At 59.7% G+C, this 25,875-nt stretch overlaps 4 protein-coding genes and 1 long non-coding RNA gene across 15 annotated transcripts in view; 4 read left to right on the forward strand and 1 right to left on the reverse strand.

The window, feature by feature from the left end:
- The window catches only part of GALNS (galactosamine (N-acetyl)-6-sulfatase), a 28,107-nt gene extending 19,332 nt beyond the window's left edge, over positions 1-8,775 (forward strand). For 3 of the 6 annotated variants that reach the window (XM_072731342.1, XM_072731344.1, XM_072731343.1), the window contains 3 exons: positions 4,118-4,239; positions 5,999-6,116; positions 8,029-8,775. In XM_072731342.1, coding sequence (XP_072587443.1) covers positions 4,118-4,239; positions 5,999-6,116; positions 8,029-8,115 — 327 coding nt within the window. In that variant the 3' untranslated portion in view covers positions 8,116-8,775. Of the gene's footprint in view, positions 1-1,328; positions 4,240-5,998; positions 6,117-8,028 lie in introns of those variants that run through there. The other 3 variants (XR_011996088.1, XR_011996089.1, XR_011996090.1) reach the window with 2 other exon arrangements.
- A 326-nt stretch (positions 8,776-9,101) lies between these two features.
- On the forward strand, positions 9,102-11,361 carry APRT (adenine phosphoribosyltransferase). The gene is made up of 5 exons (XM_026004865.2): positions 9,102-9,260; positions 9,386-9,492; positions 10,397-10,530; positions 10,695-10,773; positions 11,006-11,361. The coding sequence occupies exons 1-5, from the start codon at positions 9,181-9,183 to the stop codon at positions 11,146-11,148; spliced, it is 543 nt and encodes a 180-aa protein (XP_025860650.2). The 5' UTR covers positions 9,102-9,180; the 3' UTR covers positions 11,149-11,361.
- A 529-nt stretch (positions 11,362-11,890) lies between these two features.
- CDT1 (chromatin licensing and DNA replication factor 1) lies at positions 11,891-16,241 on the reverse strand. Its single transcript, XM_072731341.1, has 10 exons — positions 16,011-16,241; positions 15,341-15,757; positions 15,109-15,263; positions 14,397-14,594; positions 14,181-14,326; positions 13,944-14,044; positions 13,395-13,583; positions 12,949-13,077; positions 12,676-12,877; positions 11,891-12,223 (listed from the first exon to the last, which is right to left on the reverse strand). The coding sequence occupies exons 1-10, from the start codon at positions 16,239-16,241 to the stop codon at positions 12,060-12,062; spliced, it is 1,932 nt and encodes a 643-aa protein (XP_072587442.1). The 3' UTR covers positions 11,891-12,059.
- On the forward strand, positions 15,340-17,377 carry LOC140594782 (uncharacterized). Its single transcript, XR_011996092.1, has 2 exons — positions 15,340-15,472; positions 15,545-17,377. It is a non-coding gene; the product is annotated as an uncharacterized lncRNA (long non-coding RNA).
- Positions 17,378-20,538: 3,161 nt separating this feature from the next.
- The window catches only part of PIEZO1 (piezo type mechanosensitive ion channel component 1 (Er blood group)), a 64,418-nt gene continuing 59,081 nt past the window's right edge, over positions 20,539-25,875 (forward strand). For 4 of the 6 annotated variants that reach the window (XM_072731352.1, XM_072731356.1, XM_072731354.1 and 1 more), the window contains exon 1: positions 20,584-20,956. In XM_072731352.1, the coding sequence (XP_072587453.1) occupies positions 20,731-20,956 (226 nt within the window). In that variant the 5' untranslated portion in view covers positions 20,584-20,730. Of the gene's footprint in view, positions 20,957-25,875 lie in introns of all 6 variants that reach the window. The other 2 variants (XM_072731358.1, XM_072731353.1) reach the window with 2 other exon arrangements.

The raw sequence follows: 25,875 nt of genomic DNA on the forward strand, positions 1-25,875 counted from the left end.
GAGCCCTGTCCTCTGGCTTTTTTCTTAGCCTTGGGCTCCCTGAATGTGGGCACCCGTCCCCTCCTCTCCCTGCGTCCAGGGCTCCCATACCTGCTCTTCTTCCCCACCTTTGTTCAGGTACATCAGCCAACCTGAGCACCTGGCAGCCCACCTCCTGTCAGACAGGGCTGCGTGCAGTTTGCCCTTCAGGTGCTCAGAGGTTGAGAGGTCATAGGAGGCCATGAAAACCCAGACCCTGGCAGTACGGGGCTGGGGCAGCTGTATGGCCTCACTTCTCCCTCCCCACCGCCCCTCCCGTGACAACGCATGGCTCCCTGGGCCATCTCCAGTCCCATTGTTGGCTGCTCGAGGGTCCTAGTGGACAGGAGCGGCTGGGGTTCCAGAAGCTGCTCAGGCCTCCCATGGCTCCCTGGTTCTCCAGGCTCTTGGGACTTCTTGGGGCCTGGTCCCATCAGCCCCGGCCCAAATGAGACCTGTCCCAGCTTCTCACCCAGGCTGAAACTGAGAAGAGCTGGGGGAGCCTCTTTCAGATAGGGTATCAGAAGAGTCTAGAAAGTTCTGCAGGTAGAGCAGCTCCCTGTGTGACCTCTTCTGACTTGACTGTGTGCTAGGGCCAGGAAGGGTCGGGAGAGGACACTTCAGCACACCCCGGCGGGGCCACTCTGCGGCTAGTAAGTGCTCCCTCCTCTTGTCCAGAGGCCAGCAGATGCACTCCCGCCCCCCAGGGCTGTCTGTGGCAGCTCCCAGGTTGGTCTTCTCTGCACTGCTGCTGAGGTCTTGGGAGATAAAGCACAGGATTCTTGTCTCTCCCATGTGTAGACATCAGGAGCGTCTGTCCCTGGGAGGCAATGGCCCCGACACAAGATGGCCGAGTGGGCTCACATAGGGGCTGCCCACACCACTGTGCCGATGGCCCTTCCCCCTCCAGGGGTCAGGGTGGCTGAGGGAATGTGTTAGGGGGGCAGGGCCCAAGAAGTAAGGGCAACAGCATCCCCGTGGCCACCGACCACCCCCTCGAGCACTGAGCATCAGCAGGATTTAGGTCTACCTCTTCCCAGCCCTTCCAGAGGGCTCCCATGCTAGGGCCTGCTATGTTCAGAAGCTCCTGGGGCTGCCCGGCTAGGGCAGGCTCACCACCTGAAGGAGGGGCCTGGGGGTGTGTTTCAGCAGGGAATGGAGGTCTGTGATCCCTGGGGATCACCCACATGGACCCTATTAGCAGTGTACCAGCTGTACTCACGTCCCTGGGGCCCACCTACATCCTAGGTCAGGCTTTCCCACCCCGCCCCAAGGCCAGATGAGCAGGGGAGGGATCACTGTCCCTACAGGTGTGTGACCTTGCCACCGCAGGGGCTGGCCGAGGCTATGGCAAGAGCCATGTGCAGTGTGGGGCGCAGCAGGAGCCAGGTACAGTTGTGCATGTCCGGATCACGTCCCACACATGTTAGCCTAAGAGCAGGGCTCCAAGGGCGAGGGCTGAGGAGGGTCAGGTGTGCCCTGCTCCCTGCTCCCCATTCTGCAGCTCTGCACAGGGCCCCAGCTTTGAGGGAATGGGGCCACATGGGGCAGGCGCAGCCTCCCTCACAGGACGGAAGGGGAATCCTGTGCTAATTAGCAGGGTCTTAATTAAATAGGGTTATTTGATTTGCATCCAAATGATGATTTGCATGCTCTCTCGAGACCTCGAGCTGCCAACGTTTTCATGCCAGGGATGGTGATCTCTCCCATTGTTGAATCCATACGTATGCTCCAGCACTTCTGCTCCCAGGAGGTCAGGAGTAACCCGCTGTGGAACCCACTTGGGCCTCCGTTATTCACTGCCCTCTGCATCTTCAATTCTCCGTATTTTTCCAGCCACTGACTTAGGAATCACAGCTCAGTGCAGATAAATGGAATGTCATGGGTTTCCAACCACCCTGCTTTCTTGAAAGGCAGAATGTTGACGGCTCTGCTGACCAGCTGCTTGTGATACACACACAGAGGGTTGGAGCGGGCTGCCCGTTGACTACACTGGTGCCTACAGAAAGCCTTCCAGGTGCTCATGGTGGAGAAATGAGTGGCACAAGCGTGTCATCCAGCTCACAGTTTTGGGGTTCATGGGCACAGGTCACGGCCACCTCTCTAGACCTGTCCTGTGTTGGCTGAAGCCTGGAGCCCAGCTGCCCAGGGCCCTGGGGTTACCAGTGCAGCAGGATCCCCTGGGGATCCTATCCTATCCGCCAGGTAGCCGGCGTTTCTGGGCGGGGGGGGGTGGCCATCCCAGTACCAGGACCACTCACACACCCTGACTTCCCTTTTCATTTTTTTTTAAGATTTTTTTTATTGGAGTTCAGTTTGCTGTCATATAGCATAACACCCAGTGCTCATCTCACCAAGTGCCCCCCTCAGTTCCAATCACCCAGTCACCCCAACCCCCACCCACTTCCCCTTCCACTACCCCTTGTTCATTTCCCAGAGTTAGGTGTCTCTCATGTTTTGTCACCCTCACCGATATTTTCACTCATTTTCTCTCCTTTCCCTTTATTCTCTTTCACTAATTTTTATATTCCCCAAATGAATGAGACCATATAATGTTTGTCCTTCTCCCATTGACTTATTTCACTCAACATAATACCCTTTAGATCCCTCCACGTCGAAGCAAATAGTGGGTATTTGTCATTTCTTTTGGCTGAGTAATACTCCATTACATAGGTAGAACACATCTTCTTTATCCATTCATCTGTCGATGGGCACCAAGGCTCCTTCCACAGTGTGGCTATTGTGGACATTGCCGCTATAATCATCAGGGTGCAGGTGTCCCGGCGTTTCACTGCATCTGTATCTTTGGGGTAAATCCCCAGCAGTGCAATTGCTGGGTCGCACGGCAGCTCTACTTTTAACTCTTTGAGGAAGCTCCACACAGTTTTCCAGAGTGGCTGCACCAGTTCACATTCCCACCAACAGTGCAGGAGGGTTCCCCTTTCTCCACATCGTCTCCAACATTTGTTGTTTCCTGTCTTCTTAATGTTCACCATTCTCGCTGGTGTGAGGTGGTATCTCATTGTGCTTTTGAGTTGTGTTTCCCTGATGGCCAGTGATGCAGAGCATTGTCTCATGTGCTTGTTGGCCATGTCTATGTCTTCCTCTGTGAGATTTCTGTTCATGTTTTTTGCCCATTTCATGATTGGATTGTTGGTTTCTTTGCTGTAGAGTTGAATAAGTTCTTTAGAGATCTTGGACACTGGCCCTTTATCTGACGGGTCATTTACAAATATCTTCTCCCATTCTGTGGGTTGTCTTTTAGTTTTGTTGAGTGTTTCTTTTGCTGTGCGGAAGCTCCTCATCTTGATGAAGTCCCAGTGATTCATTTTTGCTTTTGTTTCTCTGGCCTTCATGGATGTATCTTGCAAGAAGTTGCTGTGGTGGTGGAAGGGAAGGAGGAGGGGGGAGGGGGTGAATGGGGTGACTTCCCTTTTCAGATGCAGCTCAGAAGCTGCCCCCACCAGGAACCCTGAGGGCAGGGGTGGCCTGGGGAGGCAGGGGGTAGTGGGAGCAATGGCCACACGTCTGTCTCAGTCCTAGCCTGTTCCCCGGCACTTGGGCCTCCCATTTCTTCCTGGCCTCCGAGGAGGCTGCAGGAGGCTGACCAGGTGGGGCAGCTTTGCCCTGGAAGTTAATTAAGGTCAAGCTGCCAATATGGGCTAAAATAGTTTATTTATTTTAAGTAATAATCTTTTTTTAAGATTTTTTTTTTTTTTTTTTTGTAACCAATCTCTACACCCAAGGTGGGGCTCAAACTCACAACCCTGAGCTCAAGAGTTACATGCCCCACCAACAGAGCCCACCGGGCGCTCCTAACATATTTTAAAGAGATTCACCTCTCCCCACACAAAAAAGGGGGGGCCAGCGTGGTACAAGAATACAGGCCTGATGGCTCTGCAGCTCAGAGCCCGAGGCATTGGAAAGATGCCGTCCTCCATCATGCTTGGCCCTCGCATGCTCACTCAAGCATCCTGGGATGCAGCACACAGCCATGAGATGGACTGGCCTGCCTTGCGGAGCTCATGGCCACTGCTTCCTGGGCTCCCACGGTGTGGGCACACATGGCACTCACTGCCCTCCCGGCCTCTTGTTTCAGGGCATTGATTTCTGCCCTGGGCAGAACGTCTCAGGAGTCACCACCCACACGCAGGAGGAGCACACAAAGCTGCCCCTAATCTTCCACCTGGGACGAGACCCTGGGGAGAGGTTCCCCCTCAGGTGAGCCAGGGCGCCAGGAAGACCCTGGCTAGGCCCCATTAACTGCAGGCACACACTAGGGGGTTGGTATTCCCAGAGAGTCACATGCATGCCTTGAGCTTTGGAGACCCGTAAAAAGACCAAGCAAAGCATGGGTCCTCCTGCCCCAACAGGTCTGCAGCGCCTGTCCTCTGGTGTCCGCCTCTGCCCTGGCCTGCCATCCATGTCTCCCACTCCACTGGTCTCTGTGACCCAGTCACATGACCCCCACCCCACGCTGCCTTCAGGGGTAGCTGCTGTGGGGGCTTGAGAGTCGGGGGTGTGGGGTGGACGAGAACCACTGTATGTGGCAGGAAGCCCCAGCCTGGAAAGACCCACCCTGGGGCTTCACCCTCCCGGTCTGGCCACCCAGAGTACTCAAGACACATCCTGGGACCTTTGTCCAGCTTGGATGCCCAGGACTGTGGGAAGGAAACAGATGTCCCCCACACCTGCATCCACTAACTCATCCATGGTCTTACTGGCAAGAGGGAGTTTGTGGGGGTAATTAAGATGAAGGTGGAGATGAGGTCGTCCTGGAATAGGGTGGCCCCAAATTCAATGAGAGTATCCACAGGAGGCAGAAGACAGGCCACAGACACAGGGGAGAGGCCACAGGAAAACAGAGGCAGAAGTGGAGCCTCTGAGAGAGGGGGCGTTTCTGCCTGGGTCTCAGACTCTGGCCTGCAGACCTGGGAGGGAAGAGATTCTGCTTGTCTAAGCCCCAGTCTGTGGCCATTTGTTATGGAGGCTCCAGGACACTCATGGGGGGAGGCTGGGAGCCCCTCGTGGTCTGGAACCCAGAGGCAGGTACAAGTGTGGTCAGGAATCAGGCTGAGCCAGGAGGAGGTTGGGAGGAAGCAGTCCAAGCCCTCCGCCTGCCCCTGGAAGTAGCTTCATAGCCAAGACCCAGCAGGACCACAGGAGCAGGTGGCAGGGCCATTTCTGGAGGTGCCATGTGCTGTCCCTCTGCCTACCAGCTGCCTGACTGGCCCCAGGATCACCCAGAGCTTACACATGGCAGCCCTGGTGCCCGTGCTCCAGACAAGGAGATCCAGACCTAGGGTGGGACACAGTTCTGGGAAGAAGACCCAGCTCAGGAGGGTTCCCAGCTCAGGAGGGTTCCCACATGCACTTGCACCACGGCCCTGAGACTGCTGAACACAGCTTATGCCCTGTTCTTCCCAGTGCCTTTGGCTGCAGAATCGGGGGAAGACTCCACACAGGCCTCCACACAGGCCTCGAGACAGGCTTTGAAAAGCTTGCAGGTGGTGTGTGCTGTGAGCACAGCCTACAGGACACGGTGGAAGGTCTGCTGAGCGGGGCAGAGCTGGGAGGGGCACCGTTACAGGCCCAGAGACCAGGGTGAGCAAGACAGGACCAGCTGCTCCTGCTACACAAATCTGGGCCAGAAGGCCCCAGAAATTGGCAAGGCCCCAGGAGCCTGTAGAGATCTGGGTCTGCTCCAGGGTGCCCTGACCCTGGCAGTGCCCCCGGCGGTGCCGGCCAAGTCTCAGAGCCTGAACAGCGAGGCAGGAGTCCTGGCCACTGTGCCTGCAGCCCCGTGTGTGGGGAGTGTTCCCAGCTGCACACCTGCCCCTGGGCAGGACCCCCACTGTGAATAGAGTGGTGGGGGGCTGCTGGCTGGCATCTCCATCAGGGAGGGGTCCCTCATCCCCCAGGCCCCTTCCCAACCTGCCTGGGCCTCCCTACCTCAGTGACCTAACACTCTTGCTTCTAGCTTTGCCAGCACTGAGTACCTGGATGTCCTTCAAAGGGTCACCCCCGTTGTCCAGCAGCACCAGAAGACCCTGATCCCTGGACAGCCCCAACTCAATGTGTGTGACCGGGCAGTCATGGTAAGTGGTTGACGTGCCACGGGCTGCCAATGTGGGGAGGGTGTTCCCAGGGCTACATGAAGTCTGCACACCCCAGATCATCACCCATATTTTCAACATGGAGCAATCTAGGGTTGCAGCAGGTTCTGGCAGCTGAGGCAACCCCTGGGCAGTGGGGCAGGAGTCCAGCAGACAGCACGCATTCAGAGGCTGCTGGGGCTACAGGCTAGAGCCCTGCTTCCCTCCTGCTGCCCTGGTGCAGACCTGGCGTGGGGGTGGAGGAGGGGCTTGACTCCTCTGCGGGTGCTGGATAAGCCACACCCATGTGCGGTGTGCACACATTTGATGGCCTGAAGGTCTCATCAGGGACACATGCACCCCAGAACCCACCGAGCACTCTTAGGATGGTTTAGCCTGGCTTCCCAGCCTAACAGCCCCTCCCCCGAGCACCCCATTCCCCAGACCTGCCCTGTAATTTTGAGAATAGCTAAGCACCTTTGAAGCTGCTTTGTGGAGTCCAGCCTGCTGGTGGAGGGGTGGGGAGTCAAAGTGTAGCGTGGAGTGGACGGGGCCAGGAAAATAGAGTCAGGCATTGGAAGCATTTTCCTGGTGCTAAGCATGATTAAAGGGCGGGCAAGGCTACCTTATTAGCCAGGGCCACCACACCTTGGAGCCTCGTGTCCTGAAGCTCCGTATGGAAGACATTGGGGGCAGAAGCCAGCAGGGGTTGTCCGGGTGCTGAACTCACAGCAGTGGCACAGCAAGGACCCTGGTTCAGGACCTCAGGTGCCTTGATCCCTGGAGCCTGAGAGCACTCCTCCCCTGGCCCAGGGAGGAGCCCCTGATGCCCACTCCAAGCCCTGGCTTTAATCTTCCTGTGAAAGCAAGCTGTCCCCAACCCCAGGTTCCTCCTAGGTCAGCAAATGCACTGCAGGCCCAGGCTGGGTCTCTAGGTGGCCACGTCCTTTCCCGCCCTCCCTTGGGCACCGTGGGGACTGCCACAGCTGACTGACCCCTGGACCCGGAAGGAGTGCAGGACACCCCCCTCTCCATCCTGCAAGCAGCCTGGAGCAGTGTGGACTGGCCTCCACACTCCAGAGTGAGCACTGCCACTGGAGCGCTGTGTGATTTACATGGGTGTGAACGTGGTAGGCGCACGTGTGTGCAAAGCCCTTTGTCCTCACCATACCTGGAGGAAGGAAAGGTCCTGCCCTCTGCCCTCTACCCTCCTTGCACATGAACCCCTGCCAGCCCAGCCAGGATGAGGATTTGGTATGGTGTACTCTGGTCTCTGACAAGATCAGCCCTGCAGTCAGTCACAGCCCTTGACCCCCAGCCAGCTGTCCTGCTGCACACACCCTGCCATTTTGCTCTGCCTCAAAGGTTGAGAACAGTTACCTTATCCAAAATTTGCCCTGCCCCCATGACTGGCCCCACCCTGCAGGAGCCACCAGTGCCATGTGATGCCATCCACAGTAGGAGACAGCTTCACCCGGGACTCTCCCTGCCTTTGATACCCTAATGCAGTAACAGTCTCTGGCCCCCTCTCAGGGGAGTGCCCCCAGGGTGATTCTGAGTCTCCCTGCCAAGGTACAGGGATGTGCATGAATCTGTCTCTGGTGCCAGGAGAAACAGGGCTATATAGAGTAAGTGTGTAGCCGAGGGGCTGTACCCCATAGAGCCACTGCAGAAGCCAGCCAGCTCTCCCCAGCTGACAACCAAAGAGCTTTCTATGGAGGATCTTGAGCAGGTTGTGAGCAACCTCCTGGGTCAGCCTGTCTTGAAAAGTGGTGCTACAGCAGGGGCAGGCAGCAGCCTGGCCGCAGCTCCTCTCCTGGGCCCTGAGGCCAAGGAGGACAGGGACTGGGCGGGAGTCTGCAAAGCCCAGAAGTGTTAGAATAACTTCATGTTCTCTCTTAATTGTCATTGCCAGAACTGGGCGCCCCCAGGCTGTGAAAAGTTAGGGAAGTGCCTGACGCCCCCGGAGTCCACCCCCAAGAAGTGCTCCTGGCCCCACTAGCAGTGGCTGATGCTCAGGCCAGGCCTGGGCTCTGCCCCTGGGCCCACCAGATCCTGCAGCGAGAAGGACTCTGGCCCCAGGGCTCCCATGCTGGAAGAGCCCCAGCTGCCCTCTGCCCTGCCCATGCCAAGTGGACCTCATCTGCACCCCAGCGGGACCTGCACGGCTACTGGTGCCCAAGACCTGGCCCTGGAGCTTCGGAACCCTCTTGTTGGCCTGCCGACCTCTTATGTGCTGGGTTCCATCCCAGGACCTAGAGGGCCCACCTGTCCTGCATTGGCCCCTTGGCCCTATGCAGAGGCCCCCTGCACCCCACGATGGTGGGTTGTGACTGGGGAGGGGATCTTGGCCACAGCCAAGGAAGGCCTCCCCGGCCCCGGGGGAACGGAGGGCACCTTGGATTTCCCACTTTCCTAAGGATCCGGACGCCGGGCCCCCGGGGGTAAGCGGTGCCTCAGCTGCCCTGCCAACCCTCTGCCCCTGGGCTCCAGCGGGTGTGGACGCGGGTGTTTCCTGCCGACCCTCCGCGCCTCCGCTCCGTATGGGGCGGGGGGTGGGGATCTTCGTGTCTCCGCACTGATGCCGATGCCACAGCTGCGCCCTTGTAATACTGGGGAGATGACGAAGGAGGAAGTAGAATAAAGCATTCGAATAAACTAACGAGCATTTTAGGTGTTGTTTTTTTTTAAGAGCTGCATTTCGCGGAAGTTGGCGTCGGGAGAGTGCGCCGGGCTGCGATCGCGGGGTCCCGCCCCGAGGCCCCGAGGAGGCGGGGCGTGGCGGCGGCCCTAGCACCCCTCCTCCCCGGCTGCCCCTCGGGGCCCCGCCCGGCCCGCCTAGACCACCCTCGGCGGGGACGCTCTTTTCAGGGTACAGAAAAACCCTCGCGTCTCCACCACCCCGGCACCCGAGATTCGGTGAAATACGGTAACCCCGCGAGCGGCGGGCCCCGCCCCGCCCCGCCCCGCCCCCCGCGCAGGCGCAGAGCAGCCCGCCCCGTCCCGCCCCGCCGTGCGCCCGGCGCAGCTTGCGGCCAGCGGTTCGCCGACGCGCGCTGGCTTCGCGATGGCGGACCCCGAGCTGCAGCTGGTGGCGCGGCGCATCCGCAGCTTCCCGGACTTCCCCGTCCCGGGGGTGCTGTTCAGGTGCGGCTGGGCCAGCCACGTGGGCCGCGCGGACGGATGGGCGGGGCGGGGCGGGGGCGTGAGCGGGGCCCGAGCCCGGGCCCGACCCCTGGGCTCACACGGCCTAACCTAACCTCGCCTGCCAGGGACATCTCGCCGCTCCTGAAGGACCCCGACTCCTTCCGCGCCTCCATCCACCTGCTGGCTAGCCACCTGAGGAAGACCCACGGCGGCAAGATCGACTACATCGTGGGCAAGTGGGCGGGCGCCTGAATCCCGGGGTCCCCCCTCCCGGCGACCCGGCCGCCCCCTGCCGCTGCGTGCCCCCGGCATACCCGCCTAGTCCCGCCCTAGTCCCGCCCGCCCCCTGCCGCCGCAGGGGTGTCCCTCTCCCCTGAACAGAGCGCACACTGGAGGGGCGTCCAGCGTTTGCTTGGGGCCAGCTCTCAGGGGACAGGCTGGGCACTGCATCAGTGTTTAGCTGGTGACCTCCCCTCCAGCCTTGGTGGCACAGCCCAGGCCCAGGTCACCCCCTTCCCCCACCCCAAGTCCCAGGTCCTCAGCCCTGGACACGTGGAGACCGGGCTGACTCTCCCAGGGTGTGTCTGGCCAAGAGTCCACTAGGCCAAGAATGGTGGTGTTCCCCTTCTGCAGTGTAGACTGAGCTGTGGGTCCTCCCCCAGCATGGGGCTTCAGGGAGCACCCGGGCAGGTCTTGGCCTTGCATGAGCCCCATCCCCTGGCCCTCCTAGGTGGGGGCCCTGCACTTTTCCTTTCAGGCAGATGCAGCTTTGAAGGATGCTTAAGGGGCATCTGGGTCTGTTCTATAGTTACTTGTTCCCCAGATACCTGAGGCAGCACTATGGGGAGAAGACAGATAACAACCCAGCAGCCGCACAGCTCCTTGCACCCCCACACAGGATATACCTCCTCTGTGGCCCCAGCTCCCAATCTCCCGTGCAGGCTCCCAGTCCCTGCACTTGGTACTGGGTCGGTGTCCTCAAGAGGATGGATGCCACTGCCTTTCTGGCTGGAGCCAACAAACCTAGGAGCCTGCTGTCTTTGCAAAGCCTTCCTGTCCTTCCCTAGTATGGGCCCATGGGGCTCTTCATGCTGCTGGGTCACACTGCCCCTTGACACCCCAGCTCTTGCCAACAGGCCTGGACTCCCGAGGCTTCCTGTTTGGCCCCTCCCTGGCCCAGGAACTCGGCTTAGGCTGTGTGCTCATCCGAAAGCAAGGGAAGCTGCCCGGCCCCACCGTGTCTGCCTCGTACACACTGGAATATGGCAAGGTGAGTGGGCTGGGAATGGCCGTGGTTGTTGCTCGATCTTTGGCTGGCTCACACAGCCAAAGAACCAGGGCCCAGACTGGCCTCCTGTCTGTCCCCTCCGAGGCTCTGCACACCAGGGGCATTCCCGGAGATGTGCAGACCATGTTTCTGCTTCCTGTCCACAGGCTCAGCTGGAAATCCAGAGAGATGCCCTGGAGCCGGGGGAGAAGGTGGTTGTTGTGGATGATCTGTTGGCCACTGGAGGTGAGGGTCTCCCCCTAGCAAAGAGGACCTGGCACTACAGCTGCTAGGGGTAGAAGAATGTGCCCTGCCACGGGAGTGGGAGAAGTGGACTGGGGCCCAGCACTCTACAGTTTATCAGGGAGCACCAAGACCCTGCACGGGCAGTTGGGAGCCTCGTTACCTACCCATTCCCTCCCCTGGCTGGATGACCCCAGCTAGGCAGGGCCTCATTCTTGCCCCCTGCTGACCCTAGGAACCATGCGTGCAGCCTGTGAGCTGCTGGGCCAACTGCAGGCCAAGGTACTGGAGTGCGTGAGCCTGGTGGAGCTGACATCACTGAAGGGCAGGGAGAAGCTGGACCCTGTCCCCTTTTTCTCTCTCCTGCAGTATGAGTGATGGGCCCCAGCCTGGCAGATGGGAGTTCCAACTTGGTGGCTGGCTGCTGGGGGGCACCGGCCATCTGCCTGCACTTTTGTAACGGTTTTGTACAGTTGCCTTGTTCCAGTGCCTAGGCCACCTTCAGGGCCCTTCTGGCAGGTTCTGGAAGTGCCCAGGCCCCTGCAGCTCCATGTACAAACACAGAGAGGATGAATAAACTATTTTACTACACTGGTTGCTCTTCCTCCAGGTGCCAGAGAGGAGTGGGATCTGGGCCTGAGGGCAAGGACGTGCAGGAATCCCACCTGGCAGGTTGGGCGGGCCTGTCTGTGGTACTGTCCTCAGCCAGCTGTCTTGTCCTTAGAAGGAGCAGAGACTCGGTACTGCCCAAGCTGCTTTCTGGTTGCTGCTCTCACAAGTCCCACCCACTAAGGTGGCTCAGAAGCACCTTTTCTTAGGGTTCTAGGCACTGGAAGTGTTGGTCAGTTTTGACAGGTCTAGTTCCTTCCAGAGGCTCCAGGAACACCATGTCCTTGGCTTCCAGAGCCTTCCCTCCATCCTCAGAGCCAGTGGCCTACCACCCTGGTCTCACAGCCTGCCTGCCTCTTACAAGGATCTAGGGGGGCACCAAGCCCACTGGATCACCCTGGATTCCTACGTGGATGTCTAAGGGGTGTCAACTGCCTGGCCCAGTGACCACAAGGCCACCTCTCCCATACCCCACTTTTCTACACCCCCAACAGCCAAGACAAAGTCCCCAACAGAAACCAGTTTAATGATGATACGCTGCTCTGGGGTAGGCCTACCATCCACACTGGCCAGAAAGCCTGGTGGGGAATGCAGAAGGGAGGAAAGTGCATCGTGTTCCTAATGGGAGTAAAATGGACACAGCGGGCGGGCCAGGAGCCTGAGGCCAGTGTCCGCAAGGCTCACAGTGCTGCCTCTGCAAGGGCAAGGCGGGCCAGCCTCATGATGACACCTGCCAGGTCAGCAGCCTTGTCCAGCTTGATGTAGGTGTCTGTGCGGATGTGGTGGAGGCTGAGCCAGTCAGGTAGCAGCTCAGAGAGGAGCCGTATGTGCTTCTCCATCTCTCCTGCAGACAGGGGATATGTGAGGCTGGGGTGTGTACATAGCTAAGTGGTGCTAACCCCAGGGGACGGGTACCCAACCCTGTCAGCAGGCCTTCCCGATGCCCAGCGTTTGCTCTAGCCCCCACCATGCTGGTCTGTATGAGTAGATGGGGAAGGGGACCCAGAACAGCTTTGCTGGAAAGCTGAGCCCCCCCACAATGAGCCCCAGGCCAGCCCCCATCCCCAAGGGGGAGCCACCCCTGGCTTGGAAGGAGTTGAAGTCCCATGGGGCTGCAGCGGGGACTGGCTGGGTCATAGGGTAGAGGCTGGAGATGACCCCAAGAGCACTGTGCCCACCCAGTCCACAACACAGATGCTCCAAACACATCATGGGGCAGGTGGCAAATCCACGGCGCCCACCCTCACCCGGGACTCAGGGATGCTGAGAGGGCCCAGCCCCAACCCCTGCACACACCGGGGTTCATGGCTGCAGGGTAGCTGCCCACCATCCTGCTGCAGGCCACCTCCATGGTGAGCGCAGGCTTACGCTCGGACACAAAGATGCTGCGCAGCACGCGGGCCAGCTCGGGCAGCCGCTGCAGCCGTTGCAGCCGTTGCTCCTGCTCTGGGTGTCGGGTCATCTGCGCCAGCTGCTTCTGTGCCTCCTTGCAGCGGATCTGCAGGAGCCCGGGAACAGTCAGTGGAAAGCCACCCCCATGGCCCTCCTTCCAGGACCCCAAACACTCACCCTCTCTAGCAGGTCCTGGGACACCCCCTTCAGGGTCGCAGGTGGGGTGGCCGGCAGGGCAGGGCTGGGGGCCCCAGGGCTGCTAGGCTTGGTTGTACGCAGAGCCAGGTCACTCAGGGCCTTTTCCATCTGGGGCAGGGCAAAGAAGAGAAATGAAGGGAAGCCTTCTCCCATCCGCGTAGACACCGGTCTGTGAGGAGAAGCCTTCTCCCATCCACATGGACACTGATCTATGAAGAGAAGCCTTCCCCCGTCCCTGTGGACACTGGTCTGTCCAGCCCAAGCTCGCCCTGTGCATCAGGGCAAATAATCGCTGCCCCAGGGCAAAGCTAACCAGCAGGGAGGGCACATCCCACCCCCACGAAGTGCGTGGCCAAGGATGGGCTGGTCGGTGCCCACGTGGACGCTGGGCTGCCCTGCCCCTATGATCCCAGACACAGTCTCACCCTGGGTGACATGAGGCTGCGGGCACGAGCCAACACCTCTTGTGCGGTGGCCACCTTCTCCGTGGCAGGTGGCCGGGGCAGCTCAGCCGGCTCGATGTCAGGGACCTCGTCCACATTGAAGCGTGGGTGCCAGCGTGTCAGCCGCTCCTCAGGCACCACCATGGGAGGGTTCAGGGAGGCCAGGAAGGCCTGTGTGAAAAGGGGGCAGGGGGTACTGGGTGACCCTGGGCACATTGACTGGGGCCCTGTCCCTGCTGGATGACTTCAGGTAACTTCCTGCCCCTCTCTGCTCTGGGTGCTCCGCAGGGCCAACGGCACCCACTGAACCCATCACAAACCTCCTGGAGCCTGAGGCTGCCCTGCCAAGCTCCTCACCCTCACCCAGCTGGGCACCCACCCTATAGGAGGCAGCAGAGGAGGAGTTCAGCCTCTCCAGAAGGCCTGTGTCCTGCGAGTTAAGACTAAGCTGACAGGAGGGCTGGGGCACTGGAGGAGGGTACAGAGCCCAAGGCCAGCTGGGCACACTTTCTACGAGAGCCGCCCACTCACCCTGTGATGCTCCCGCACGCGCTCCACCAGATTCTGGCTGAAGACCTGCCGGCGCTGCAGGAGGTGTGAGGCCGTGAGCTGGGGAGCCGCACTGCCAGCCTCTGTGGGAAGGGTTCAGGCCTGAGCCCCCAGGCCGGGCCCACCCAGTCACCCAGCCCCTAGACCACATGTCTCATCCACAGTCACTGGCAGAGAAACAGACTCAGAGCTGCGTGGACCTGGCCACAGCACACTCACCCTGGTCCAGCACTGGCTCGATGGTAAGTTGGTAATCAGATCTCTTAATGCCATCCTTGAAGGTGGGGATGTTGCGCTCCTGGCGGAAGCGATAACAAGCAGGGTACACAGTTCTGATCTGGCCCACGTTGCGCTCCTCAAAGCGCCTATAGGAAAGGTGCTGGGGTCAGAGCGCACCGGGCAGGGCGAGGCCCCCACCCCCTGAGGGCCACTCACTTGCGCATCATGTCCTGGACACCCTGCTTGACTTTGGCAAAGGTCACGGTCTCAGAGCGGTTGTAGAGCATACCCACGATGGTGTCCATGCTGCGGAACATCTCCGCCAGCACCTGGTACTTGTACGGCAGCACGAGGCCTGGGAGCCCCGGCTGCACCAGGGCATGGAAGCGCTGGTAGGCAGGTGCCTTCTCTCCACTGCCAGGGAGGGAGCCAGGTCTCAAGAGAAGCACCAGACCCACACCCCTCCCACGCCAACAGCAGGCAGGCAGGGTGGCCAGGGAGACCCCAGAGCCAGGGCTTGGAAGCCTCTCCCATGCCACACCACAGAGCAGTTCCCAAAGCCCCCCGCACGCCCCATCTGCCAGTCAAGAGCATGACTGAGATGGAGGCAGAACGTGTAGCTTCAAACCTGGCTCTGCCAGGTCTTGTCTGGTCACCTAGAAAGTCCCGGGGCCCCCCAACCCTGGCTTCCTTATCTCCAAGAGGCACATGATGACCACAGGGAGGACAGCCTGTGGCCAGAACTGGCACCATCTCACAGAAGCCAGGGCGCAGAGCTAGCAAGGGGCAGGGCGGGGATCCGAAGGCCTGTCAGTGGACTCCGTGGAAGGGGCAGTCCCCTCCCCCAGCCCCCGCCCAGCCCTGTCCTGCCTGTGCTCCCACCAGCCTAGCCTTCCCTCCGCAGCCCGACCACCCACCCAGGACTCACCACGCCCCTGCTGGGTGCCCCTGGTCCTTGGGGACGCTGGATTCCCCAGCATCCTTCCTCTGGGCACCTGCCCTCAGCTTCTGGGCCCGAGCCCCAAGCTCCCGTGCCCGCTGTAGACACGACTTGAGCTCAGAAAGAGTGACTTTTGAGGAGGCCTGTGGACACAAGATGCCATCAGCTGGCCAGTCACACCCACACCACTCTACCTCCCCCGCCCTGGGTCCAGCCTCACCCTGCTCTCCTGGGCAGCCAGGCGATGCAGCCGACCTGCTGAGAGAGGGGCCTGCTCTGGGGAGCCAGGGACAGCCAGGGCAGCTGGGGCAGCAGGGACATCTGAGGCATCAGGGACAGCCGGGGCAGCCAGGTCAGATGGAGAGCCAGGGTCAACAGAGCCACCTGGGGTGTCAGGGACAGCCGGGGGAGCCAGGGCAGCCAGGGCAGCCGGGTCAGATGGAGAGCCAGGGTCAACAGAGCCACCCGGGGTGTCAGGGACAGCCGGGGGAGCCAGGGCAGCCGGGTCAGGTGGAGAGCCAGGGTCAGCAGAGTCCGGGACGTCAGGGACAGCCGGGGCGGCCAGGGCAGCCGGATCAGAAGGGTCAGAGGAGTCCTCCGGGGCGTCAGGGACAGCCGGCGCAGCCGGACGGGAGACCTGGTGGGCAGGACCCCAGAGGTGAAGGAGGGCTCCTACTTCCCCAGCTAGCCAGAAGGCGCGCTGCCGGCGCCCACGCGGTTGTGCTGCAGTCCAGCCCGAGGCCCTGACGCCTCGTCGCCCACCCTGGCCGGCAGGCCGGACACCTAGCCGCCCCTCCCCCCGCACCTTGGCGCTCGGTTCTCAGGGCGGCCCCAGCAAGCCGGCGCCCTGCTGTCTGCGGAGACCCCCCCCGCCTCAGTTTCCCCCTCACCGCGTCCGCCGGCAGCCGCAGCCTCCGGCGCGCGGGGGGCGCGGGGCGGTCGCGCGCAGGCTCGGCGGGCGGGCGGGGGCGCTTGCGGCTGCTGCCCGGGGTGCAGACCCGGGCGCGGAGCGCGGGCTCGGTGGGGCTCGGGGTGCGCCAAGCCGCCTTGGTGCGCGGCCGGGAGGCATGGGGCCCGGGGCGGCGGCGCGCGAAGAAGTCGGTGAGGCGGGGCTGTGCCATGGCGCTGGCAGGGACTGGAACCGCGACCCGGAGGGACGGAAGTCGTGCCGCGCTCCGCGCCGATTTTCCCGCCGCGCCTGGCCCCGCCCCCCGCGGGCGGAACCATCGGGACGGGGGCTGGGGGGGCAGGAGATGGACGCGCCCGGGCGCATGCGCACTGACGCTCGCGCATGCGCCGCCGCGCGGCCCTTTCTACCAGTCTCGCGGCTCGCGGGCTAGTTCCGCCCCCGCCGGACACGGGCGCTTCGCCGTCGGGGCCGCGCGGGCCTCTGGGGGGGTAGAGGTGACCGCAGCAGCGGTTGGCGATGGAGGAAGCGGGCAGCTGAGCCCTTGCTTCGGAAACGTGCAAGATCGTGGCCCTGTGGTGGCAGCACAGATTGTAGGCACAGCCTCTTGAGACCCCCGGGAACGAAGCTCTGGCTCGCAGCTGCTCATCAGGGGAGGCAGCTGTCCTCCCTCCCGTGCTTTGTTTGACAGTTAGAATGGAAACACCTGGTCTTGGAGAGTTAGAGCCGCTGGATCTAACCACAAGTGATTTCGGGATCTGCACCCAGCCCCTGCCCTCTGTAGACAAGCTGATGAGCGGGAGGCCTCCCCAGAGCCTCCAGAATGCTAGCACGTTCCCACCAGCGTTCCATCTGCCTTCCCACCTGCCCACCCACCCGCCTGGAACCAGAGTGCAGGCTAGGCTCATGCCGCCCCAGGAGAGCTGTGTGAAGTGATGGGAGGCAGAGCCCACTTCGGAGAAGACGCCCTGCCTGCCTGGCCACCACATGGCTGTGTGCTCTGAGTGTGCCCTCCCGGCCACACAGGAAGGGGACACCTGGGAGGGAGATAGTCACGCAGTGCTGTGTCCTGGCCAGCTCCCCGGGGTGCTATCCTGGCGACAGAAGCAGGCCGTAGGAGGCCCTGAGGTTAGCTGAACCCTGGAAGGACCCTTCACAGGGATCTTGTAGGATCTGAACGTGAATCTAAAATGCATGTCTCAGGAGCGCCTGGGCAGCTTGGGGTGAAGCATCTACCTTCAGCCTCAGGTCATGATCTCAGGGTCCTGGGATCCAGCCCCATGTTGGGTTCCCTGGCCTCCCCCTGCCCCTCCCCCCTGCTTATCTGTGCTCTCTCTCTCTCTCTCTCTCTCTCTCTCTCAAATAAACAAAATCTTAAATAAAATGTGCCTGTCCCATATGGAATGAGGCAAAATCTGGGGACTTAACAGTACTGCCTTCATTCACTCACCACAACCAGCCAATGGGAGAGGGCATGCCTTACCACAGGAACCTGGGGAAAACTCCAGGGCTCTGGCCAGTGTCCACACCATTGCACGGTGTCTGGCCATGCCACTGTTGGTTTTAATGTCACTCCTGGTGAGTAGGCCTTTTTGGGGTGATTTAAGCCTTGTGGGCAGCTCCTTCCTAGAAAATTGTCTACCCACCTACAATGATGGAGTTCATCAGCCACCTCTGCAAGGTGTTACCCCCACCTTCCAGTCACAGCTGATTGGATGGGAGATACACAGCTGAACCAATCAGATCCTCTCCTGGGACACAAGACTGGAGTTGGAATCACCCTTCTGTCACCTGTGGTTGTGGGAAGTGAGATGGAGTAGGACAGCCACCTTCTACCATGGATGTGGACACAGAGATAGTGAGCAAGGAACCCTGTGACCCCAGGACAGTCAGCCAGACACAGCAGCTGACTCAGATAGTTTTTAGTGGTCTCTCATTTGTTCTCACAGGAGACCCCCAGCCTGTCATGATGGCCCAGGTTTATATGAAGCAGTCTCTAGCCACACACACACCCCCAAACCTCTGCATCTTTGGCTTAAAGTGCCTCTCAGAGTTTCTATTTCTTCCAACCCGAGGAGGTTGGATATAGTATTATCATAATAATATAGTATTATTATACTATAATAAAAGTATAGAGCCTAGAATAAGGGAAGCGAAAGCCCTTCTCTGCCCTGTTCTGCCCCAGCTCCACCAGAAGTGTCATGTTAGGGGATGTGAAGAGGATGGAGCCTGGCTACAATGCCTTCAGGAGAGCGAGAGACCAAATAACAAAGGAGCTAGAACCTTTGTGGATATTCACCCTGGAGAAGCCAGGAGATTGGGGACTGTGCTTTCATTCATGTGGTCACCCAGTATTTACTGACTGTTCACTGGGAACCTGGCTGTCAAGGCCTAGTGCAGGCAGGGCCACTGAGGGTCTGCTCTGGACCAGGTTGAGAACAAAACAGATGAGGCCCCTGCTCTCAAGGAGGTCACATTTTACTGGAGAGAGACAAATTAGTTTTATTAAAAAATAGTTTCAGATAAAGAATATGAGATGGAGTGACTGGGGGAGCCACTACAGATCTGAGGGTTTAGGGAGGCCTCGTGGAGAAGATGACACTGAATGGCAAGAAGGAGCGGCCACGGGAATATCTGAGAGAGAACCGAGTAGAGAATACAATCCAGACCACCACCAGCATCACTGTCATTTTAACCACGCTCTCAAAAAATGACTAGAGTTGCAGTCAGTTCTGAGTCTGAGTTACAGCCATGTCACTAGAAGCCATCCCACCCCCTGGTCTGCTACCGTAGCACATGCCCCACAGGAATGATGGCATCTTAACCACTCTGTCCTAATCCCATTTGCACTAACAACTACCACCCAAGAGTGTGCAGCCCCTGATCATTCTCAAAGCCGCTTCACAAAACAATAACAGATGGACTCTACTCAGGTGTGCTGCGTGCTGGCCCAGTTCCCCATAACTGGAATGCCTTCTCTCTCTCACCCTCAGAGAAAACCTACAAGCCATGCTCCATTTGGGGATGAAGAAGCCAAGACTTGCAGGGCATAAAGCTGGTGCACCGGGGTGCCAGTTCTGCAAGCCCACCTCTGCCTGTGGGCCTCTCCTCCCCAAGAGACCTGACCAGAGCTGGAGAGCTATGGTGGAATTCAGGTTTTAGGTGATTTCCTGGGTTCCCCAGAGAGCCTGTCACCTGGAGCTTTTCATGGTCTTGGCTTGTAATGTGATGTGCACAGCGAAATCCAGAGGCAGCTTGACCTTCAGTGAAGACACTTGGGTCTCAGCAAGGATCAGCCTGCAGTGTGCTCACTGTCCAGCAGACAAGATGGGACAAATGGGAGGGTGGAGAAGCTGCTGCTGCCCACGGGCTAAGTAACCTAGGAGGTCTCTTCTCCTCCTGAGCCTCACATCCTCATCCTATTCAAGGGGACCTCACAGAACATGCTCTCAGCAGAGCCCTGGGAAGGCAAATGTAGCAGCAAGCTCTGGTATGACAGTGACACCGCCAACAACACACCTGCTTTCAGAGTCTATCAGGGTGGGGACAGGGCACACTGTGTCTTGATCCACATGTGAGTGTCCAGAGCACCATCACCCGACACAAATGTGGTGGGAGCCACAGGGGTAGTTTTACGTTTTCTTGTAGCTACGTTAAGAAAGAAAAATCAGGTAACAGTTATTTATTTTATTTTATCTTATTTTATTATTTTATTTTATTTTATTTTATTTTATTTTATTATTTTTTATTTATTCATGAGAGACACATAGAGAGAGGCAGAGACACAGGTAGAGGGAGAAGCAGGCTCCATGCAGGGAGCCCGACCTGGGACTCGATCCGGGGTCCCCAGGATCACACCCCCGGGCTGAAGGCGGCGCTAAACCGCTGGGCCACCAGGGATGCCCGACAGTCCTTTTAAAGTATATTTTTATTTTACCCATTATGTCCCAAATGTTATCATTTGAACAAGCAATCGATATAAACTTTAGTAAGGAGCTGTTTCACATCCTCACCACCATCCACGTCACAACATCACTAAGTCCTGGTATCAGTCATACGAAGTGCAGTTCGGACTTTACACCTTACATCTCACCTTGGAGCAAGCTCAATTTTCACGGAAATACTTTATTTTTCCCATAAGCGCAGGGCAGAGCCTAGGTCCTGGCGAGCTGGAGGCTGCAGGGCGGGGGTCCGCACGACCGGGCACAGGGCAGGGACGGCGCCCAAGGACACGCGACGGAAGACCTCACGCCCCCAGCTCCACCGGGAGACCAGGCCCTGCGCAGCCCTGCGCTGTCAATCACGCTGCGGCACGGGGCGGGGCGTAACTGCAGAAGGGGGCGGTGTCTGTGGCGGGCGTGGCCGGGATGACGTGACCGTTGGGCGTGGCTCCGGGTAGGTTAGGGGCGGGGCTCTGAGGCGGGGCGGGACCGTGGGGAGCTTCGGCGGTGGGGGCGGGGCCGGGAGGGCGGGGCCACCGGTGGGGGTGTGGCTCGAGGGTGGGCGTGGGCGGAGCCGAGGCCTGGCGCTCCGACTTGAAGGCGGGAGGAGGGGTCCCGCTCTGGCGCGGGCGCGGGAGAGCAGCCGGGGCCACTTGGGTCACTCGGCCCGAGGATCCTGCAGGCTCCGCGCCTCCTGTCCTGAGCCCTGCTGCCCTGTCCTCGGGGGAAGGTGGCCCTCGCGACGATAAGAGCCCACTCAGAATGCCCGGAGCCGCACGCAGAACCTGTGGACAGTCACAGGCCTGCACCCCGGGGTCCTGCTCCGCGAGGACGAGGAGGAAGGCCGGGCCGACCCCTGGCGTCTGCCCTCCCGGCCCAGCTCGCCGCGGACCCCCCTCGCCCTGGCCCTGGACTACCCTCGGTAGGGCCGTAAATGTCCTTCACCTGAGGACCTCGGGAGCCCTGCCACAGGCCACTCCCCATACAGGTGGGTTAGATGTGGGGTGGGGAGCTCACAGCCCTGCGGAGGGAGAGGCCCCTCGAGCACGGGAGCCAGCCCGGCAGTGAGACAGGCCCACTTGGCAGCATCCACTGCCCTCCCTCTGGGTGCTGGACACTGCGGGGGACAGTGGCAGTGCCCACTGGGGTCAAGTGAAAATTAGTCGTGGGAAACCCCACTAAAAGGGAGCCAGGAGGTCGGCAGGGGGAGCTCTCCTGCCCTGCCACCGCCTGCCCATTGCAGACCTAGCAGGAAGAGGGACCTGGCCTTCTGTGGACTTGACCTTGCACGTGGATCCTACTCTACCACTCTAGCCTGAGGAAGGGAAGCTTGCCTCATTCACCCCCATCCCGGCCCCCACCCCTCCTCCCCACCCCCACACTCCCACCCCCGCGCCCACAACCACTCCCTCCACCAGTGGGAAACCACCACACTTCTGGCTCCTGGTCTACCCCACTGGACTTTTCGTTCATAACAGCATTCCTGACATACCCCTTTCCTCCTTAAAAAAAGTAAGCCTCTCCTCCGTACCCCACACTCACCTATGGTTTTGCCGTGGCCCCTTTGTCCCAGACTGCAGTTCTTCTTTATTCCCTAATAAACCCAGGATTGGCTGGTAAAATAACTGACAGGGCCTATAACCGGGTCCTGTGAAGTTACCTTCCCCTGGGCCAGCCTCACGCAGCAGAGGCTGACTGCATGGGAGGCCCATTTCCCCTGGGACCTGAGCTCTCCAGGTGCCAGCAAGGAGCAGCTCCCTGGAAGCCAGGGCGGGGCCAGGGTTCCTGCTGCCCTTGGTGAGGGGCGTGTGCTGACAGGGGAGGGCATACAAGGTTATTTTGGCCTCAAAGAACACTATGGCCCTAGGGCCTTGGAAGCCTACACTGGCGGGGGGTGGGGGTGGGGTGGGGGGGGCCAGACGAGGTCTTGTTGGGGGCAGAAGCCTGAGGGGTGGGAGCAGAGAGACTGAGGCCGTTACTTGGGCAGAAGCCTACGACGTTGGGGGCACCTAGGGGGCTCAGTCGCTGGAGCATGAGACTCGTGATCTCAAGGTTGTGAGTTTAAGCCCCACAGTGGGCTTAAACAGAAATTATTTAAAAATAAAGTGGCTTAAATGGAGATTATTTAAAAATAAAATCTTAAACAAATCCTACAACTTTGGTTTATAAGGGGCAGGCTGAAGATCAAATCAGATGCCTGCTCGTCCACCAATCTATGTGTGTGGCAATGGGCAAGCGACCGCACGGAGCGGTGAGGGCGTCACCAGGGTCAGTGCTCATGCCTGTAGTGAGCCTGCCTGGAGGAGCACACAAGGAACCAGACCCCATGGTCATGAGTAACGGTGGCAGAATGTGATGTACCCAAGTATGGGGCAGGGAAGGCCCAGACCCCAGGCTTCAGGCATTGATGGGAGGGACAGCATGGCCGTGTGGCTGGGCAGGGGTGGCCAGCACACCGGCAAGGGTTTGGATTAGCACGGAGCAGTTTGAACTCCCCGCTGAGGCTGACAGGGAGGGAAGTGGAGAGCAGATACACGCTGACAGCGGAACCATTGGTTGCTGTGGAGGACAGGCATGGGGCAGGCCTGGTGGGGGCTGTGGCAGCCCCAGTGCTGAGAGAGGGCGGGAGTGGGCAGGAAGGAAGGCTGAGTGCAGGCCAGCAGGACCACTGAGTGACCACACGAGGCCTTGGGTAGCTTGGGACAGGTTAGGGAAGGGGCAGGTCCTGGGGCCCTTGGAGGCTTTCTGCCTGGACCTGTGAACAAGGCAAGCCCTGACCACACAGCCCCACCCCGAGGTCTCTGGAAGGTGGGAGTGGGACCAGGGTGGGGTCTGTCCCCTGGTCAGATCAACTGCTATTGGGAATCACACATGTGCTCTTGGTGGGGGACTCCCTTCACCTGGATTGCCAGAGAGCAGAGCCCAGGGCAACACGTCCTGTAGGACTCCGTGTGATGGGCACTGTAGGAGCATGTGAGAATGGGGCACCCGGCAGGGTGGAGGGGGCCGGCGGAAGACACCTCTCTCTGCTCAGAGCTGACGGCTCAGCCACACATGACTGTCCCCCAAAGGCTGAGCAGATCATGTCTTAGGACTGTCCAGGGGAGAAGGGAGAAGAGTTTATCCACCGGCTCCCCTGGGTCAGCTACACTTCCCTTCTGGACATGGTCAGAATCAGGGATCAGAGAATTCTGGGCAGGAGAGCAGGCAAGGGAGGGGCATGGAAGGGGCATGGGAGGGGTGCCACCGGGGTGGGGGTGGGAGCCTGTGTGATTCTGTTGTAGTGTTGCCACATCGAGTCTGTGGTTGGCACTGCACAATGGCATCTGATGAAGGTGCTGACCTTCCACCCACTCTGGAAGGCTCTGTGGCCCTTCTGTGTGCAGGTGGTGTGCTGGCCTTGGGGTACAAAGGCGAGCCTGGGGAGCTCCCAGGTCACAGGTAGTTAAATCCCAGGGGTCAGGGCACCTGGAGCAGAAAGGCAGTCGAGAGTGGCTGGCAGAGGAGAGGCCCTCCGAGGTGTCCCAGAGAATCGAGGAGAGGTTTGCCGTGTGGGGAGATGGCATTCCCAGCAGAGGTGTGGCAGAAAGCAAAGCATTTGGGGGAGCCCTGTGTGTTTTGCACAGGTGTATAGGTAATGAAGCAATGCGGCAGGTGGCCTCAGCACTGGGACAGGGTGCTGAGAAACCCTATGGGTGACCCACGACCCCGAGGAATAGAGTAATGTGGTCAGACCCCCTGTGCCTGCCTCCTGGGCCTGAATGCTCAGGACCTTCCGTCTGCCTTTCTCTGCTCCCAGCCAGCACCCCTGGGTGGAGGAGGACATCACCCTGCTTGCTCTTCTTTGGCTGCACTTTGCTCTCAAAAGCTGGGGCCCTGCTGCCCACTGTCTACTTGCTGCAGGCAAGGGGATGCTTTCCTCCATTCCCTGTACCTAAGCAAACCGGTGGTGACTTCCATCTATGGGATCACTGCTCGGGGCCATTGGGCAATACTGTTCTAATGATAGTAGAGAAAACCAGTAACCGAAAGGCTGGCACAGGACCAGCAGGAATCTGACCAGCACTCGGGCTGCAGGGGGCTGGGGTTCATCAGTTAAACCAGCTTTGTGAAGTTTCCTGCAAACCAGGAAGGCACCCACTCCACCCTTGAGCTGACCCTACTGTCCCAAACCCAGAACTGCAGGCAGGGAAGGGGACAGCCGCATGTGCACACAGGCTAGGCACTGCTCCTTCTGCTCCCACCCGGCTCTCAGGAGAGCCAGCGGGCCCCCATGTGAAGGTGGGTGAGTTAGCAGGGTTGGGAGGCCCAGGAGAACCAAGGACAGGCTGGACAACCAGGCCGTGCCCCAGGGCCAGGACCGCCTGCCGCTGACCCACGGTGTCCACCTGGGCCCGGTTTGGAGAGTGGGTTGCTGAGCCCGCCCTGTCCAGGCACCTGGGATTGCTGTCCCTGGCTTCCTTCATGGTGTCACTGGGGGCAGGTCTCAGAATTGCCCACAGCGAGCAGAGGAAAGCAGAGCATTTTTTTTTAAAGATTTTATTTATTTATTCATGATAGAGATAGAGGCAGAGACACAGGCAGAGGGAGAAGCAGACGCCATGCCAGGAGCCTGACGTGGGACTCGATCCCAGGACTCCAGGATCGCGCCCCGGGCCAAAGGCAAGCGCTAAACCGCTGAGCCATCCAGGGATCCCCGAAGCAGAGCATTTAGAAGGGGCCAACCTGCCGGTGTCTTCTTGTCTTCTCTGCCTCCGCCTCAAGCTCAGGGTGACGGAGTGCATCCCTTGAAGGAATGAAGCCCCCACCTGGGGAGGCCCCTAGAGCTCGCAGCCAGCCCAGCCTCCCTGCTGTAAGGGCCTCCAGCCAGGTAAGCGCTGCAGACTCAGGCACTCCTCTTCCCCAGGGTCAGCTTGTTAATGTGTTAGAAACCCTCTAGTCTTGGTGGTTTTATTTAAAACCATGGGTGCGCTACTGATCCCTGGCCCAGATCCCAATCTCGAGATGGGGTGACAGCCTGTCTCTCTCACTCTTCATTTCTGTCCACGGTGTGCACGGGGCACTGGCTGGGGCCCACCCTGAGGACCGCCAGGTGGCGGCCAGGTGGCACTCCTCACTCTCGCCAGACAAGGGATCACTCCAGCGTTTGACAGGTTTCCTCCTCTTTCATTCACAAGTTCTGAGGCCAAACAATTTTCACAGCCTGTCCTCCCCCTAAAAGCCTCTGGGTGGTGGAAATGATCGCTTTTCCCAGGGAGGACCATGCTCCCTGAGATCAGCCAATGGTCTCTGCCGCTCTGTGCCAACCCCTCTTCTTCGCCCTGTCCCCCTGGCTGCCAGGGACAGGCCTCCTTCCCATGGGCAGGCACAGCTGGTCAGGCAGTGGATGCTGAGGTGGGTGGGCTGTGTAGGTGTGGCAGGGCCACTAGTCACTTCTTGCCCTGAGGTCCCTGTCGACCACAGAGGACACGGGACACTGGTGGGGCTCACTGTGTGCGGGTGCCGGCCATTGGCCCCTTGCTGGATCTCAGCCCCTCCCATCATCCCATCCAGCTGCAGGCGGTTTGACTGCTGAGATGGGGGTAAGGAAACTGCTGACAACCTCTCCAAGTTGGGTTCGTGTGGAAAACACCGATTACTCATCAGGTGACCTTCCCCAGCAGCAGGTGTGGGTTTCAGTTCCTGCCTGATTCCTGCTAGAAATCTGTGAAGAGCTCCTGGCCAGGGGCACCTGTTGGCACATTTCTGCGTCATGTGCTCCACCTTGGCCCGTGAGGCCAGGAGGTAGCTCCAGACCCAACTCACTGTCACCACTGACTCTGGTCTGGCCACGTCCTGAGCAAGGACAAGGCTAAATGCTGGGCTTCCAGGCAGCAGGGCCACAGGGTCGCCAGGAGGGTTGCAGGG

This window comes from Vulpes vulpes, chromosome 12 (assembly GCF_048418805.1).
Source record: "Vulpes vulpes isolate BD-2025 chromosome 12, VulVul3, whole genome shotgun sequence".
Classification (NCBI taxonomy): Eukaryota; Metazoa; Chordata; class Mammalia; order Carnivora; family Canidae; genus Vulpes; species Vulpes vulpes.